Source organism: Tyto alba, unplaced genomic scaffold (assembly GCF_018691265.1).
Source record: "Tyto alba isolate M040663 unplaced genomic scaffold, T.alba_DEE_v4.0 Super-Scaffold_26, whole genome shotgun sequence".
NCBI classification, from domain to species: Eukaryota; Metazoa; Chordata; class Aves; order Strigiformes; family Tytonidae; genus Tyto; species Tyto alba.
Genome location: NW_024881300.1, coordinates 12,820,395 through 12,838,862, shown reverse-complemented (window position 1 = coordinate 12,838,862; position 18,468 = coordinate 12,820,395). Strand labels below are relative to the sequence as shown.

The following is an 18,468-nucleotide window of genomic DNA, read 5'->3' as shown; positions in this document are numbered from 1 at the left end:
TTTATGTTTACAGCAGATTTCAAAATAATTTTGTCAACATGCTAAATTTGATATTTCATAAACTTTCTTCTGTTTCTAGAAAAGTCTACCTGCACTGAGACAATCTTTACTGAATAGTCAACATTCAGTTTTGCAAGGACAGCCGTCTCAGCAGTCACTTCAACAAACCAAGCTATCACAAGTTATACCTCAGTCTGCCTCTGGAAGCATTTCCTCTGTTGTCACAACGCAGACAATAGGAATAAGGCAACCAAACAGCATTTGCACAGTCTCTGTATCAAATACAGTGCAGCCTCCTCAGGTTAAGGTGGTACAGTCAAATCAAAGTTCTCAACTGGTAGGTACTGTGGTGTAAAAGAGAATTCTTAACAAACTGAATTTCAGTTTTCAATGTTATTTTTATTGCAGCTTGTTTGGGAAAATACTTTTTTGTTTGTTTCTGTCATATTCTGTGATACGGAGCAGTACCTTATTTTATGACAGTTCACATGTATGTTCAACCTTCAGTTTAGGTAACATTACTAACATAGCTTAAACTTAAGACGCTATACTCTTGACCTGTTTGTCTGGAATACAGTGATTTTTATATGAGCACAGTGGAATTTGAGTTAATTACAAATGCGGAACAGAAAGCTTTTCAAGACATAAAGGCAATAGTATAATCTTTAGTAAGTCATTAGGTATGCTGCTTTGGTTAGATTATTCTGCATTAAAATTAACTCTATCTCATCTTAAACTATTCTACACATAGGTATAAAATCTTGTAGAATAATAGCTGTACTGCACCAGCATGTTTTGTTTAGAAATAGTGCCATACTTTGTTTTTTACTGAAATATGTTGTCCTTGTGCATATTGGAGTATTATGTGCTTAGACTCATTAATTTCAAAAGCACTATCGATAAGGCAACTACACAGCCAATTACTCACTGAGTATGTGGTGAATTTGTCCCGCTGTTACATAGGATCTTGCATGTGTGGTTACGGTTGTAATTAAAGTATGTTTAGGATTTTTACAAGGCCTTGAGTTTATACAGGCATTATCATCCTTCAGGCAAAGATGTAAGAGTTCCTTTGTGGCTTCTGTGTATGTATGAGTAAAGCACTTGACTTAGGTTTCAAAATCAAATTGACAAGTTCCAGAAGGTGTATCAAGTTGGTAAAAATTTATATTACTGAGATTCAGAAATGCACATATGATAATGTGAAACCTTACAGTGATCCATTCCTTGAGTTTATAGGCACCATAAAGGATATAAATAATTTGTAGGGTGTGTGGAGAGAGAATATTTCTTTTGCACTTTCTAGCTGTTAAATTACTAACTTTAAAATGAAATTAATATGATTTTACCTTTTACCTCACTTAACCTTTAGTGAGCATAGTTTTAATGTGTAAGAACATCATAAATGCTAAGACTTCTGACTGTCTTTTGTAATACATGTAAGACATGGATATTTTGCCCCTTAACTCAGCTGCTTTCTGCTCAGCCTCTTGCATTCTTTCTTTTTGTAAGATGGGTTCTCCCCACCCCTTCTGGACTGTTGTATTAATTAGGAAAGTGTTCCTCAGACTTTTTGTGACTTCTTTTTGGTTTGTCCATGTTTTGTGAGACTGAATTTGGTTCTTCAAGGTAGGGGAGCAGGAACTGGTGTAATTACAGGCAGTAGGCATAAAAATTACTCCCTATCCTGGAGAAAGCAAATTTCTGACAGCAGTTGACAGGTTCCTTGCAAGTATGCCCGTTCATGGCCAGTAAGTCTAGCCTTATCTCATGCTACAATCTTACGACTAATCTACTGCCAAGTAACATGGCTTTTTCCAGTGTTTTGCAACCCACTTCAAACACTCCTGTACCTACTAGGTACAGGTGAGGTTGCACCTGACCTTTTGAGAAACACTGATGTAGAAGAAAAATATCAGTAAGTCCACAGAAATTCTTACTCTTACGGTTCTTGTGGAATATTTTCTGAATGGGATAAAGCCAAATTTATGAGAGACGCCTTCTGTATCTCTCTCACATGTCAATGCATACTCAAAGCAAGCAATCATGATGTTAATCGGAGTAGAGATTAACAGTATGAAGTGTTGCTCTGTCACCTTATTCAACATACCTAATGCAGTATGAGGGAGCTGAAAGCTGCCAAAGTAATATATTGTGGAGATTGATCTGATGGGCAAAAGAAGTTGTTTTTCTGTCGGTAAGGAGGTCCTAGATCTAGGATTGAATTTCATCCTACTGGGTATATGAAATGACCACTGCGTTTTCAAAAGGTAGCAAAATGCACAGAGCAAAACATGCTTAATACTATTGATTTTCTAGAAAATATTTAGGGACAAGTTAATACATTAAAAATTATGATTTATTTGCTTTACTGTAAAACTGTCTTTCTGTATTTATTTTCAGTTTATCAACAATAAGTTAATAGAACCAAACATTACATTAACCAAATACTTCTTAATGGCCCTCAAGTTAGTTCTATACAGACAAAATCATCACCAGACAGTAAAAGTTACTGCATAAAAAAAGTCTTACATACCACAACAACCATCAACTCAGGTGCCGAGCAGACAATCCAGCAGCATCTCCATAACACACTAGTAAGTATTGGCTTTTTTGTGGTGACAGTGATCACACTCTTCACACTTCTTAGTGCTCCCCAAAATCAGAACACAGCAGATAGCTGCTGGCCATCTTGCCTGGGACTTTTTCAGAAGAGGAAGATTACAGCTGACTTGCCTAAGGGTGGCCAGCACTGATGGAGGAAACTGGCTGAGCTCCAGATTTTCCAAGCCTGAAGCTCACTGGAGAGAGTTCCAGCTGGCTTTGCAAACTGTCCAGCTGCAGAAGGGCAAGTCTGTTATGGAATATAGATCCTTTCATACCAGCCAGTTTATGGTGGTCTAGTTTCTTTTAAAATGGAAAATCTGTTAGCTGTCCCTTTCTTTAGACTTTTCTGTTTTACAAAGGGGTCGGATGTGGTGGTACTTCTTCCAGTTATACTGACGTATCTTGCAACATGAGAATTCCGTCTGTGCTGTTCAGCATGCAGTATAGATTGTGCAAAGGAGACTTCATCATTAAAATGTATAGTGTTAGTGGATATGAAAGAGGACACTATTTTATTTATATGTTTTGTAAAATACTGGAATATTGTTCCAAAACTATGAAAAAGCTATGCTTTGATGAGCTAGACAGTGCTCCTAATACTGGTAACTACTTCTAGCTAGGGAAAAGGGGAATAATCTTAAGATTTTATTTTATTGGTGAGACACTAATTAGATAAGCCAGCAATCAATTTTCTTAATTGTTCTAAGTGCAATGTTCAAAGTTTGTCTGAATTGTCATTCTTAGGGTACAGGAGCTCTAGATAGCCCTATATATGCAGACATTACCTGTCTTGTTCTGGGTGTTATAGCAGGCAAAATTTCTATGAATGAGAGACATGTTCTTTATGTTGAACTTTCAAGTAGACTGATGAGTAATGGAGATGGATTAGCACTCTATATATTGTGTTGACAGAAAGTACTTCTGGAGGTTGAAGCCAATTATTAAATGTAAATGATAAAGAAACAGTAAGAAATTCAAAGTAATCCATCTTAATTAAAACAAATTTGAATATATACAAAGCAATATAAAGATTTGTGCAGTTCTAGGATTAGGAAAGATGTATAGAAATACACCTGGACTGTTGCTGCAGTAAATTGTGCAGTGTCCAGAGGGAAGATTTTGCCATATTCTAAGTTACATTAGAATAGTATTTTCTAAAACATTTACTAACACTTTTCCAGGGACTGTCATAGTTGTTGGAGACTCCCAAAAGGTGAGATAGAGTAATGGAATTTGGAAACAAGATACAACAGCAGAATAAGCATTATGTTATATGGGAATGTTCTGCTTTGCTTTTTAATTTTCTGCTGACGCTTTTTCTGGCATTAGTTCTCTGTTGTTGAATGATCATAATTTATGCACATTTTAGTGACAGGAAGTATTTTTGTTTGCCATATGTGCAGGACAGCTTAGAAATGGAAGAGTAAAAAATGGCTATGTGGATAAAAGGAGTAGTTTCTATTAATGAATTAATAAAGATCTAGTTTCTGACTTGGAATTTGGTATACAATAAAATTTAAATAAAAATGGCTGTTGAGCATTAGTTGTCTGGGATCCATTAGCAGGAACAAAGTCTGCAGTTGACACAATGTTAGGCCTGTTGGAAATACAGCCTAGTAGTTTTCTGAGTTGTTATCATGAACTTTACTTTCAGAATTTTATGGGCTGTTCCTTAATATAAAGAGGATATTGGCAATGAATGCTGTTTGGAAACCAGTAACAAAAGATGGTAATTAAAGGACAGACTTGAAAGCCAAGACTAAAAGAAAAGCTTAGGAGTTGAACACATGTAACTTTTTCGAACACTGACTAAAGAGGAGGATAAAAAATATTTACAGGTATTTTAAAAGTATATTGATGAATTATTTGGAGTGGTCTAAATATGAATAACAAGATATAATTAAGCAAAGTAGGAGTAGGAGGATATAAGGCAAAATATCCTTACAGTAAGACAGATTATTAGATCAGGCTCCCAAAGGCGGTGATGAAAAAGCCATCGTTGAAAACATTCAAAATTAGACCAGGTGGAATACAATAGGAAGAATTGTTTAATAGACTGCAGAGCAGCTGGGACAAGTGATCCAGTGGCTTTTGGGTTTATTTTTCTTCATTGCTTCTTTGAAAAAATATACTCTGTGGAACAATATTGTTGTCATATTAACATTAAACATATATGCTGAGTTTTAAAAAAAGATTTTTTTTTTTTTTTCATTTGGGAGGAAAAATAATTGCTTATTCAAATTTTGAGGCACTGTTGAAAAATTGTAAATGTTACAGCATGATAAACAACGGTAAATATGAATTCTTGACCCATAAAAGCATGAACATTGTAAGTTAATGCTGCCAGATGACATGATAGCTGGGGTTTGATATGACATTTATCTTCAGGAGTGAGTAGACTGATAAATCACAAGTGGCATAGCCACAAGTGAGTTAGTAAGTGTTTACTCATGAGTGAAGATAAATGTCATATCAGACCATAGCCATTCTGAATTTTGTACATTTACAAGTGGCTTGTTTCTTCCTTCTGCAATACTTTTCTTAACTTAATTGAGAGAAAAAATGCTTGGTAAAGGAGGTATATTCCAAATTTATTTTTATTTTCAATTCTTTGCAGAAGCTTCTCTTTCCCATGCTTTTGTTTTTATTGTTGTATCTGATACAGTTAAGCTTTTTGATCAGATGCTTTTGTTGCAGTGTGATTTATGTAAATTGAGTCAGGCTGACTTTGCAGCCCTTGTCAAGTAAGGGGAAGAATGTTATTGGGACCCCATGCATCTGCATTGGTAAAGCAGCTTCTATACTGTTGAGACTTGCAAAATCCTTGACATCAAAAATTTTATCAGTGAGTTCTAATCTAATTGTCCCAAAGGACTTTTTGTTTCAACGGTTTGTAGGTAGTAGCTTTCATTTTTGTTTAGTATCTCCTATTTAGATAAGAGAAAGAGAACAGAAGATATTAGACTTTCTACTTTTATATATTTTATATGCTTTGTCTGAATTCTTTCTCAGTGTGTATTTCTTGGTCATTTGTGTTGTTAATTATTGGTCTGTGCTCACATCTGTAATTTGTTCTTTGTCCTGCAATAACATACTCACTAGAAGATTCACACCTGTCATGGTATGATCATCACCTTTTGGCTTGAAATGAGGACCAGAGAGCACTATTAGTTCATTCTCACACAGTTATTGAATCTATTTTGATGGGCCTTAAGAAAAATTACTATTTCAGTTGCCACCTCTTTGTTATTCTGGTTATCAGTAGTGTGACTTAAATATCCCTTTTTCATCTTCATAAGTGTGCTTGTTTTGTGGAAGAACCTTTGTATAAACATCCCTTTTTACAGATGTGAAAATAGTGTGAATTTCAGAAATGGACACTCTTGGCACTGTCTTGATCATAATTTTGTTTGGTAATTTTGATATATTCTAGACTCATTATCAAATCCAGGCAATGGCTAAATCACATTATATCTTTTCTATATTCTGTGCCTTTGTTGTTACTGTTCTGTTGTTGTGCTTGCTATCTTTAATGGTGGAAGTAATAATGAAAATGGCTTCCCTTCTTTTTAGTGGACATGGAGTGATAAACACTTTCTGTAAACTTTGAAGACTTTTATATTCTGTCTTGTTACCTTTTCTGACTCAGCACTTTTATAAGATCACTGATATTATGATCATGGATGTAGTGGTGAAAGGTGTCAAGTCCAACCTCCTGCTTACAGGTTAGCATGTTGACCAGGGCCTTGACCAGTCATGTTTTGAATATCTTTAAGATGAGACTATACAGCTGCTCTGGGCAGCCTCTTGCAGTGCTTGCCCAAGCTCATGGTAAATTTTACTTTTTCTTTATATTAAATTGAAATTTACCATATTCCAACTTGTGCCCATTGTGTCACATTCTTCTGCTCTGCACCTCTGAGAGAGTCTGACCTATCTTCTCAACATCTTCCCATTGGATGGTTGCAGACAGCAATAAGATCTGCCCTTTTCTGAAGGCTAAAGTAATGTCTCTGATAACCTCAGTATACTAAAACATCCGCTTCTATATCTTCTATATCAGTCTGGGCTAGTAAATTGATGCTTACAAACTGATCATTTGGGATTCAGCATTGGTTCAGCATATGAATAGGTAACATTAGATGGGGTACACTCATTGTGTGTATTTTTAGGCTGTGAGGAAATATGAAATAATTTGGTTAAATTAATAATCTCCCATACTAGCTTGCTAGTACCTTGTTCATTGTCTACACTTTTCAGGCCAAGTTAAGGACATAGTGGTAATGTTTATGCTGTTGGAAAATTAGACAAGAGGATTAGAACATCTTGAATTATTTTAATTGATGAAGGGTTGTTTAGATTGTTTAAAAATTTTAATGCAGGGTCAATTACTTCTGATTCATCAGGTTTTACGATGTCTTTTGTTTGTCTGCAAAGGTTACGCATTCTGTTTCAGTAACAAATTACTAATGTTCATTCCTTATTCACTTCCAGATCTGAAGATGATGTCTGTGTTGAAATGTATCTTAAAACCGTATAGCAACTGGAATTTAAGTTAGTGTAAAAAGTTGCTCTGAGGTCAGGTGCAGTTGTTTCTTTTAGACAGTACATGCTTGTTGCTGATTGGTTTCTGTATGGAATTTAAGATAATGGTTTTGATCTGTGTCCCTTGGAAAAGTTTATTACTCAGTCATTTTGTATACTTTCAGCACTTTTACATGTGTTGAAGTCCTAGTACAGTACTTGTTAACATTTTTTTTAATGTATTTGATAGTAAAGAAAACATTGCCATTATTTATGTCATCTTAAATGGTTAAATATTGTCCTATCTTTAATGGTGTTAGTGACTCATTCTTTAGGGTACTCACATGAAAATACTGATCAGGTGAAACAGAACTTGATTCTGAACTGTAGAAGCTGCTTGCTTCACAGAGAGAAAAAAGATATAATTGCAGACAGTTACTGTAATACCAGATAGTAATTCTATCCACAGGTCACATATATCTCCTTTTTGCCTGGCTTCTGGCCGGTTAAGGTATGGCTGCTTTTCTTCACTATTCTCTGGAAACTCATCCAATAAATTGTTGTATAAGTGGCAACATTCTCCTTCTTTCATTCCAATGTAGTCTTTGTTTTTTCTGTGGGCTGTTCTGTCTCCTTATTAAAATATACTTGGACATGTTTCCTGTGCATCAAAGTGCAGTCAAATTCAACTTTTTCCCTCATTTTCATATATCACCTCTTTCTTTCCTGTTTTTAAGCATGATAGGTACTTTATTCTTTCCCCTCTGAGTGTCACTGTTTACTCACTGCCTGTCTTGACCAAGTAAATTTACATCCATTTGCTCCATTTCTGCGCTTGGTACAAATGCTCCTTCAGTGTCCATAGCTGAATCTTTGATTTTTTTTCCCCTTTTCTCTTTCTGCAAAGTAGCTATTGCTAATACTTCTATGTCCACAGGTTTATTATGACTTTTCAACTTTTAATATTTTAGGATGTACAGAATGCAATTGTCTAACTACAAAATGGCCCTATTTGTTTTGTCCAGTTGGTTGTTTTTTTTTTGGCTTTTTTTTTTTTTTTGGTCCAGACCACCTTACAGGTCTTGTTCCCTCATTATTCTTTTCTTGTTTGTAGTTGACACCTCTCTTCCTGGCCCTGTTTCCTGCTGATGGAACAAGTTCCTATTTGTTCCGTAGCCTCTTCATTCTTTACTTTTACATCTGGTTTGAAAATACTGTTTCTCCTTTCCTTTTCTCCATAGCATACTTTGAAGTCAGAGATTTGGCCATTCATTATTCAGCTAAATAATAATGGTTTAGATACACTTGTAAGAATAATGCTGACTGGTGCTGAATAAAGGTGCAGTGGTTCCCATGTGCTTCATGTAGTAGTGTGTAATGTGGCATATTGTCTTCTAGAAGGGAATACTGCATCCTGTGGGTGTGAGACCGAGAGGAGTAATTCAGAAACAGCAGACACACTATGCAATGGGAGTAATATAGTTGTGACTGTGAAGAGCACATGACTTCTGAAATTGTCATGCCTGAGTTGTGGTTATAATCTTATTCACAGCTATTTGCCTGTGTTTTGTTTTCAGAGTTTATTTATGGATTTTTTTTTCCAGCTCTGCAGCGTCCACGTATCTTTTTGAATCCTCTGTTCATTACATCTGTGCCTACTTTGTCACTGATTCATGAACATACATTTTACTGTTGCTTAGACATGATCCTTGCAGGGTTTTTCTTTTTTATTTGATTTGTTTATGGGTCAAATTCTGAGTTTTTGACCCAGTTTCAGTTTTGGGTAAGGACTTCAGAACTTGGTTTAGTAGTAAGTGAAACCTTGAGAATATCCAATTAACATTTAAAATATGGATAGTATATGATCACCACAAAACATTTGTTTTCTCTGTTGTGTATAACTAATTTTGAAACCCATAATATTTTAGAACTTTCAGTATGTATTTTCTTTAAAAAGCGTAGATATATAGTGAAAGGCCTAACGGTTGTAGGTGGATACCTACAATTATTGCTGCTTTTTCTTCTACAAAAATGCTTTTCTTCCTAGTAAAATTTCTGAAGACTGAAGTCTAAACTTCAATGTTTACCTTACTACTTGGAAATATATTTTTTATGAAGGTTGTGAGATATGACATTTGTGTCAAATATTATTTGATTTTTTTTTAAGGCATAATGGCAAAATAGATATATACACACACACACAACCACATGCATTACATGAATATGACTTTTGTCACTAGCTGGTTGTGCTTTTAGAGATCCACATGCTTATATTAGTAATTACAGGTATTAGTATATTTACGTTGTGTGTGTTTGTGTATAAAGAGTATAATATAAGTATACTTTTTTTTAATAATAGCAGATTATCCAGTCAACATCTGCTCAAACTGTGAAACGAAACCCTGCTTGCCAGACTACCCAGATTAGGATGCCAGTGGTAATAACTCAGACCATTAGACCACAAGGTATGGGTTTAAATGTTTTAGTGAGATTGTTACCTTTGTATGAATTTCATTGTAATTACAAACTAGTAGCATGGGAAAAACTTACAGTGTTGACATTGGCAGGCTTGACATTTATTTTTTACTTTATACTGGCTGAGGAATGCGTGTTTTCACTCTGCAGTTTCAAGGTATTTCAGACCACCACAGTGGAATGTTTTGAAACAACCTTAAGACTTGACTCTCACATGCTTAGCTCCTTACTCAGCAGTTTTTCATGGAAAGTTCTGAAAGAAGTCAGGAGCTTGACTCTTGACTGTCCTAAGCTCTAATTTTGGGCCAGAAAATAAATTCTTTTTTTCCTGAAGCCTAGAGGATGCCTCAATGTAATCATACTGCATTTAACTTTTACTCCTGAAGTAGAACATGGTAGTCACTGTCTCTGCAGCTACAGAGGTCAAGGTAGGAGTTCTAGAGAAATTTGTCAACCCACATGCCTTTTTTTTTTTTTTTCCTGCCAGTATGTTTACTCTCTGGTGAGGTCAGAGCAACCTGTTATGCCATGATTAGCCAGGGGAGCAAGAGGTGTGGTTTGTACACAACTTCCTCATCTGTCTGTGCACAAGTGGATTAACATCTGGCTGATACATCCCACTTAAGAGGGTTCTTGAAACCTTCTTACTTTATAATAAATATCCATTTGTCTCTTTCCACCACTAGACCTGTTAGGCTTGGTTTTTATTTTTCCTGATTATGGGTGAGAGCATCTTTTTGGATGTGGGCATTTAGATAACTGGGGGTTTGTAATGGAATACAGAGCTTGTCATCTTCAGGTATTGAATTGGAAATCAAAGTAGTTTAAATGCACATAAAAGCTATTGCTGCCTATTTGACTTTATTGCTTGGTCTTTTCTGTTCTCCTTTGGAAAGAAAGCATCAGAAAACCCAGTGATCACTGTTAATAGCAGTTGATGTTCTACTTGCTCTGTTCTCTTCAGAACATCCATAGCTTGAATGGACATGGAGACCAAGCTCTCACTGTAATCCTGTAGGCTGTTTTTCCAAGCTAGGAAGAAATGCATCTGTAATAAAAGGTGTATATTCGATAGCACTGATACTCATGTCCTGAGTTTATTAACAGGGAAGGTATTTGGCATCTTATAGCATGAACTTTCACTTCCGACTAATGTGTCTGAGAGTGAAGTCTGATTTAATTTCTTTGCTTGTTCAGTCTCTAAGTTGTGAATGTCAACAGTGTGCCAAGAATTTGCATGATACTGGCATCTGTCTTTTAAACAGTGGATTCAGAATACAAGTTTATTCATGATAGCCATTGATCAGTCAATGAAATGCAGCTTAACTGGCAGTTTGGCTTAAGGTAGACAGCGGTTCATAAAAGCCAATTCCTGCAAAGCCCTGATTTCAGGTGAGCTTATTCCTATTTACTAGGTTGTTTAAGCCCATCAGTATATTGTTTTGCTTACACAGATGAGGCAGAAGGAAATTTAGAAAACCTGCCATTGTAAAACTGTTCCTCCTGCAGCCCACATCTGGAGAAAAGTCTGCCTGTATGCTTGCAGGTCTAAGAAACGCTGCTATGGCATACTGTCAGATACTAGTTTATTTTGATCTTGATATATTGTTAAGATTTCTACTGTAAACACCAGTATAATGATATTTTATACTGGCCTAGGTATTCCTGTAGGAGGAGTTAAGATACTAGAATAGGACGAGGTCTATATAGAAAATTACAGTAGTATAATTTTGTGGAGTGTGACTTTTTAAGGATAGTTATACCAGAACTGAGCTGACTTCCACAGAATAGTGCATTTTCCTTCTCAGATAGGAGTGAATCTCCTATTGTAATGTATCTTTACATTAATATTAATGCATCCCTGTGAATAGACTGTAATGCTTTTTAAAACAGTAATATAGCTAAAGTTGGCAGGCTTTAAGGACTTTTAAATTAATAAAATTACTTCCACACCAGGGGAAGTAACACAATAGTTATTGCACAAAAAATTCACACTCCTTTATCAAAGCACTTGTCAATATAATAATTAGTTAAATTGCATTTTATGGATGGGGGAATTGAGACAAAGAATAAAATAATTAGCCAGACTATTCATTGCAGCTATTTAACCTGTGCAGAAATACAACTAGGAATCTATAAACTCCTAAATTTGGGCTTATTTCTCTAGATTATGCTACTTAATATTTGAAATGAGGACCCAGTGGTGAAAGACTCTGTATGTCATTACCAATCCCATGAAATATCTAGGCCCACAGGTGATTTTAATTTTCAAAATACGCCCTGCCTCATAAATTAATGTTTTAGCCCTATCTTGTATCTAATTGCTTAATTGTGCACTGTTGTGATTTAAACCAGAAAACTTGTATGTCATCCCAAAACTTACATTTACTTTGCCAGATCCATTTGAGTAGAATTACGTATACATGCAGTGGAAGAAAGTGAGACTTAATTTTTCCGTATCTAGTGCAGACATACTGTTTTCCTGAGACCAAGAAGTAAAATACTTTGTTGCTGTACCTTTTTTTTTTATTATTTCTTTAATCAAAAGTTATTATCTGTAGAAAACAAACCATTGATACAAGTTCTAAAGGAATATAATACTAATTCTGGAGGAGTGCTACTGTTACCTTAATTTTGCTATTGCAATAATTTTCAAGGTTAACACACTTTTAATCTTCCAGATGTTAATTGTAGAAAGGAGAGATCTGCTGATTTTTATTACTGTGTTATTTCTTTTCTTCCTGTTTATTTAGTAGAAAACCTTTCAATTAGTTAATCTAAAATAAATTAATTTTCTGGTCCATGAACTAATGCTATCTGTGACATCTCATGGACGTTGAATTTTCTGATGACAAAATATTTTTGTTTCCCAGGCTTGGAGCCTAAAGTCCTAAATCTTGTTTTGTATTTGCTACTGTTGAGAGTCCACACAACAGTTTGTTTATACAGACTGAAGAACTGAATGAACACTGTCAAATTAGTTTCACTTTAAGATCAGACATTGAAGTTGATGAAGACTTCAAAATAAAAGTAGTGCTTGACTCAGTCAGAGCTAACACTTTTGTTTTAGCGAAGAAGTGTTCTTAAAAGGATTTGTTGGGATAGTTGTGTTTCAGGTTTTTATAATTCATGAAAGAAAAATAACGTAACTCTACTAATGTTCATACCGTATCATTTATATGCAATTGAGTCATAGATATGTAGGAATAACTTTCATGTGCTTCTCAAGATCTCAAACACTGTATATAATGCTCAATGAAATTGAGTGATACACAATAAAAAGATGAGGACGTGTATGTTAAGTAGACATATGAATTAATTATTTTCACATGCCAAAACACAGGTGGTGTTAAAGGAAATACAGAACATAACCGAAGTAAGCATGTGGTTAAGTAGTAAAGGGAGGGCTTACTCCAAAAGTTTCATTTGTGAGTGCTTTTTCAGTTTGCATACTGATACAATGTTTTTAACACCACCAATAATAATGATAATAAATATAGTGATAATAAATTATAATGATAATTATGATAATAATAATAATAATAATTTAATAACTCACAATATAAATTTGTAATTATTTTTGGTTATATTTTTCCAAATGTTAGAGAGGAATTAATATCCATTTTTTAATTTACTGGAACAAGAAGTTGAATGTCCACTTTGGCTCATTTAGAAAGCCCAGTTTTACTTCTGCATATAGATCTGTAAAGTCTAGATACAGATATGAATTACTTTTAAGTCATCATTTTTAAAATGAGAAAACAAAAGACAAACTTTATGAGGAGGGTTCTGTCAAATTTTACAGTAGTGTTTTTTCTTTTACACCCAGTATAAAATATTTAACAATATTTAAAATAATGTTTTGAACTCTGAAAATACATGTTTTTTACTGCAACAAAGAACAATGACTATGTAAAAAAATGTGAAAGACATAGTTAATACCCTGGGTGGCTGTGACTTAGAGCATTTGTATTAAGAACATTTAAAATGCTTCTTCTTTATTCTGTGTAGATTATCTAGAAAAGTGGTTTACTGGCAATTGCAAACACACTTACAGCCATTTTGTGTATTATAACCAGTTATGGCTAATGGTTTTCAGTTTTTGAATCTTCAGTATTCTGTAAATATTGAACAAACTGTAATACTACAATAAATTTTGTATTTTAAATTGTTCTTCTTCAGCAGTGTAATATTTAAAAATAATAACTTCCTTTGTTTGCAATTTACAGACAGTTAAATTTAGTTCCTGGACAGAAGGTTCTTTGATGTAAATTGTCTAAGACAGCTCATAATAACATTGCTTGGTGTTTTTCAGGCACAGTAGGGAAGGCACCAACAATACAAGCCAGCAAAAGTCCTGGGGGCTTTGGTGTTCAGGTCTCTGCAAATCAGAAAAACAAGCTGAATGACCCTGGAGGTGGTTCTTTCAGGTAAAAAAAAAAAAAAAAAAGCAGTGGGATGGTTGGGGGGGATCTTAAATATAAAATACAATTTAGAATTGGCTTAACACCAGAGGGCAGTGTTTTACAATAATTCCTGCCTTTTCTTAATATGATTGGATGGCAATTTTCTTAGTTCTGTTTTCAAAAAGGGGAGGGGGTCATGACATGTCTTGAGGATTTTGCTCTAAATGTGCTTTTCAATGATTAATAAAGCCTTCAGTTTTGTGTAGTATAATAAAACTTCTGGTAAATGGAACTACGTGTATGAAGTTCTAAAAAAACTCACATGGATGATTTTATATATTGGATTCTAACGTTCATATGGAACATACCTTTCTGAGAAGATACCAATTGTGATGACAAAGCATCCTGTCAGTAGGCTTTTGCAGCTATCCCCTCATCAACATAGAGGAGATAGTGTATGGTTTTGGTAGTGGGGTTTGGGGTTTCTTTGTGTGCGTGTAGGATTGTTCTTGGTTTTAAAGAGAAGAGGTTGCTGTATCAATTCTTCACATGCTTATTTAGGTAGCAGAGACTGGGGCGTTCTGTGGCTCCCTGTAGTAATCCAGTGCTGCAAAGGTTCAATAGAGTAGCATTGATGCATTGAGCTACTATACCAGTTCTTTTGTACTTCAAACTTCTATTTTATATTTATTTTGGATATTTTTTACTCTTTGTGGTGAAAAGCTGATCTTTTGTTTACTGTGTTTTGCTTTCACTACCATAATTATAATTTTTTTTCCACTGATGAAAGTACATTTTATTTGTGCTTAAACGTTTTGTTGTTAAATAACAAAATATTACTAGATTTTCATTTTTGTTTTCTGGAATTCTTATGTTACTCTGACATCATCAAACCGGTAATTAATTTTCAGTCATATCCTTTTGCAGGTGGAGCAAAACCGAATTTGTAGTTCTTTGAAATATCTCTGCTTTGAGGCATGTCAGTGTTGCAACTAATAGTGGTAGTACTTAGTATTAATCTAGAAGCAAAATCATTCAATTTTTTATTTTCCAATGCTTTTGCCTCCCACTGAGTATTTAAATGATTTAAAATGTCTGTTGGGTTCAATTGTACTGTCTTAATAAGTATTTTTTATGTTTGTAAGCAACATGAGCATTTATTCTTCGTTAGTATAGCTTTCAATTTTACATACACCAAAAGGGACAGCATTTTTTTAACTGGATGTTGTAAACTGTGCCAGGATTGATTCTTGCATTCACTTAGTTTATACATAGAATATATTAGGTTAGCTGGAATTGTTAATTTTCCCTTGGGGAGAAGCAAATGCTCAAGGCACTGATTGATAAATCAATAAATCTTTAGTGAGTTTGGTAAATAAGCTGTCAAGGGTGTATGTCATTTTTCCTCTAGAGAACAAATTTTAGTCGGAATGAATGTGTTTGTTTCCTTGCATTGTTTTCTCCTTCAAAATAGTAAGACACAAAGCTGCATTTAAATAAGTCCATAAAATTGCAAGGATTTATTAAACAGCAGCAAAGATCAAGCTTTTTCTTGATATCTTAACAAAGAATTCAGTTGTTTGCATATTTGCATTTCAACCCCTAACCTCTCCTGAGGACAAATAGATGTCTGACTATTAAGCCTAAAGGCACAGAGCTGGAAATCTGTATTAATCCTCTGAATGCTGACTAGTTTTCCTCAACATTCCCAGCGTGTGTGAAGAATGTGTTTTTAGCCAGAAGGCAAACTGGCATCTAAAGCAAAGCAAGAATTTTGAAAAATAGTTGTGTTATGTATAAATTTATTTTGCCCTTAGTGTTTTATTATTGCATATTTGTTTCATTATTTTATATTCTGCTTTCTTTAAAATAACTTACTTGTGCTTTGTGAGCAAAGTGTTGGTCACCAGAAATGGAAATGTGAACTTTCTTATTTTCTATTTCTTCTATTCTGGACTGTGGGAAATACAGGAAAAAACTGCGTAAAAGATGTAGCAATTAGGAATTTGCAAATTGCAGCTTAGTCTTTAATGTCAGCACTTATTAATGAACTGTAAGACTGCTTACATGAGTTCAGGGGATATTACAGTAGCTGTTCTATGATGCAGAGTTTTCAACCCAAGACTTCTGCCATGTAAAGTTGTTGTATTAATGAAATTTTGTCACCTTTTTTGGTATTAAGATTTATGATGGTTAAATTTTTCAGAGAACTACAGACAACTCCATTTAGTTGACTTTTCAACTATGTTAATACCTAAGGATGGAAATTTGAATTACGTTTCTTGTAATTTTTTGTTTGCTTTACAGTAGAGATCCAGACTTACATTTGTACCATAATAGTCCAGCTGGAGGTTTCTGTAGTCAGGAGAGATGAAGCAGAAGGCCTGATGAAGTCTGCTGGGGGCCTGTGTATTTGGCTACAATTGTTTTGTAAATCATCATCTAGTTTAGTAACCTCAGAGCTCCCACTACCATAATCTACCACTGATGACAGTGAAAGTGGGAGAGTCTCAAAGTAATTTATTACCCACAGTTCAGATTGTTGCCAATATAAAGAACTGGTGGAAACATTTGTTTCTCCTGATACTGAGTCATAATAATTTCAGTTGGAAGGGACCTTGGGAGGTCAACTAGTCCAACTTCTGACTCAGAGCAAGTTTGGTTTGATTAGGGACTTGCCCAGTTCTGCATATCTGCAGGGATGGAGATACATGTTTGTGCTCTTGTATTATCCCAGCGCTTCCGAACTCTGTTGAGTAAGGCTTAGTGACATTGCATGTAAAATGAGGCAAATGGACAGAACCATTCCCTTAATGCTTGTGATGATGATATGGTTGACATAGTGTATCAGGTAGATGTATGTTCCTACCCTTTCACAGCAACCTTTCTTGTTCTGAAACAGTATTTTGAAATTCTATATAACCTCTTGGAGCCTGTATGTATCAGGTTTTTTACGGCCAATGTGATGGATTTTTTTTCAGGATCAGTCCTATGAAGTGACTGAGATCATTTGAAGCTTATCTCAGTATTCATATTTTATGCTGCTGACTGGCAACATTTTAAAGTGGAGTCTACCTGGGAATAAAAAATTTGTTTTCAGACCTTTTTTGCTTAGACAAAAGAATATGCTGCCTGTTACTTTATTACATTTAAAAATTGAAGTTTAATAACAGAGTTCTGGCAAAATGCCTCAAAATGCATGATGTTACATCTAATAATGTGCAAATCAGCCTTTCCTTTAAGGACAGATAGAAAGCTAATGTAAGTGTTAAATGTATAACTTCAGAGTTTTCATCTCAAAATGGTAGATGATGGAAAACTTTAGGCTTTAAGTTTCTTTGTTTTTCCAAATAAATATTTCAAGCTATAAGGTGATTGTATATTTTTTTCCATATTTTTCAAAATAAAGATAATGATCACAAATGTGGTACCCTCTGTCATCCCCTTTGCTTATCAGTGAGAAGATCCAGCATAGTCCATGAATGAATTGTACGACAAAGCAGCATTAGGGAGAAATTTCTAATTAAAGCTTGAAATTCAGAATAAGCATTATAATAAATTTGTGTAAATAGAATTTATGCCATTATAAAATGTAATATAATAGTGGCTGTTACTGTAATTTCAAGTCACCGTTTATATCCGATGTATTGTTGTTGATCTCTCATTGTGATCCACGGAATTTATAGACTTGCTCAGAGTCTTGCATATGTGTAGGGACTTTGCCCTAACGGGATGAAATTTTACTTCTTAGAAACAGGGGGATCAATAGTATAATGTTGTCTCAGTTGCTTTATGTATTCTTATACCTTATTTGGGAGCAGTTCAGTATTGCAGGTTTGGACATCATGGGCACGCATCTTAGAAAGTGCATGAGAAAGAAAAACAGTACGCAATTGTGCAGTTAAGATTTATTCATAAAGAAAATTCTACGAGTTTTTTATAATGGCTTGTCTTAGTTTCAACAAAATTTTTGAAACATGTTATGGACAGCTGTGCAAATATGTTGGTTTTTCTTATTTTCAGGTTTTTTTTAATTGCATGAGTGTTTTTAATGAAGAGAAGTGGGAGAGGTGTTACAAGAGGTTGAGTATAGGAAGAAGAATTGAAGTGTTACACTAAGATGTAGCTTGCATCTGGAAAGAGTTTGATAATTCATGCTGTCTTCTTAAAAATAGCATGTATATTGGAATTTTAAACCTATCCCGTAAGACTCTGTAAAAAAGGGAAATCATTGCTGAAACAGTATAATTAGTATAAATACAGTAATATATGCCAAGAAACATTAAATTGTTAAATATTGTGTTGAGATGAAAAGATAGACAGTAATCATCAATCTAGGCAACCACTGGATGGCATCTTTGTTCCATGGAATGAGTTCTGAAAACTCACTCATCTGCACTTAAAAGTTGACTTCTATAGGAAATTTTGTCAAGAATGCCAGCCCTCTTTATATATA

General features: G+C 34.6%; 1 protein-coding gene across 1 annotated transcript in view; it reads left to right on the top strand.

Moving 5' to 3' along the window:
- The window catches only part of LOC116960240 (transcription initiation factor TFIID subunit 4-like), a 148,933-nt gene that overhangs the window by 23,946 nt on the left and 106,519 nt on the right, over positions 1-18,468 (top strand). Inside the window, exons 7-9 of the mRNA XM_042797413.1 lie at positions 80-337; positions 9,491-9,596; positions 13,922-14,036. Coding sequence (XP_042653347.1) covers positions 80-337; positions 9,491-9,596; positions 13,922-14,036 — 479 coding nt within the window. The remainder of the gene's footprint in view (positions 1-79; positions 338-9,490; positions 9,597-13,921; positions 14,037-18,468) is intronic.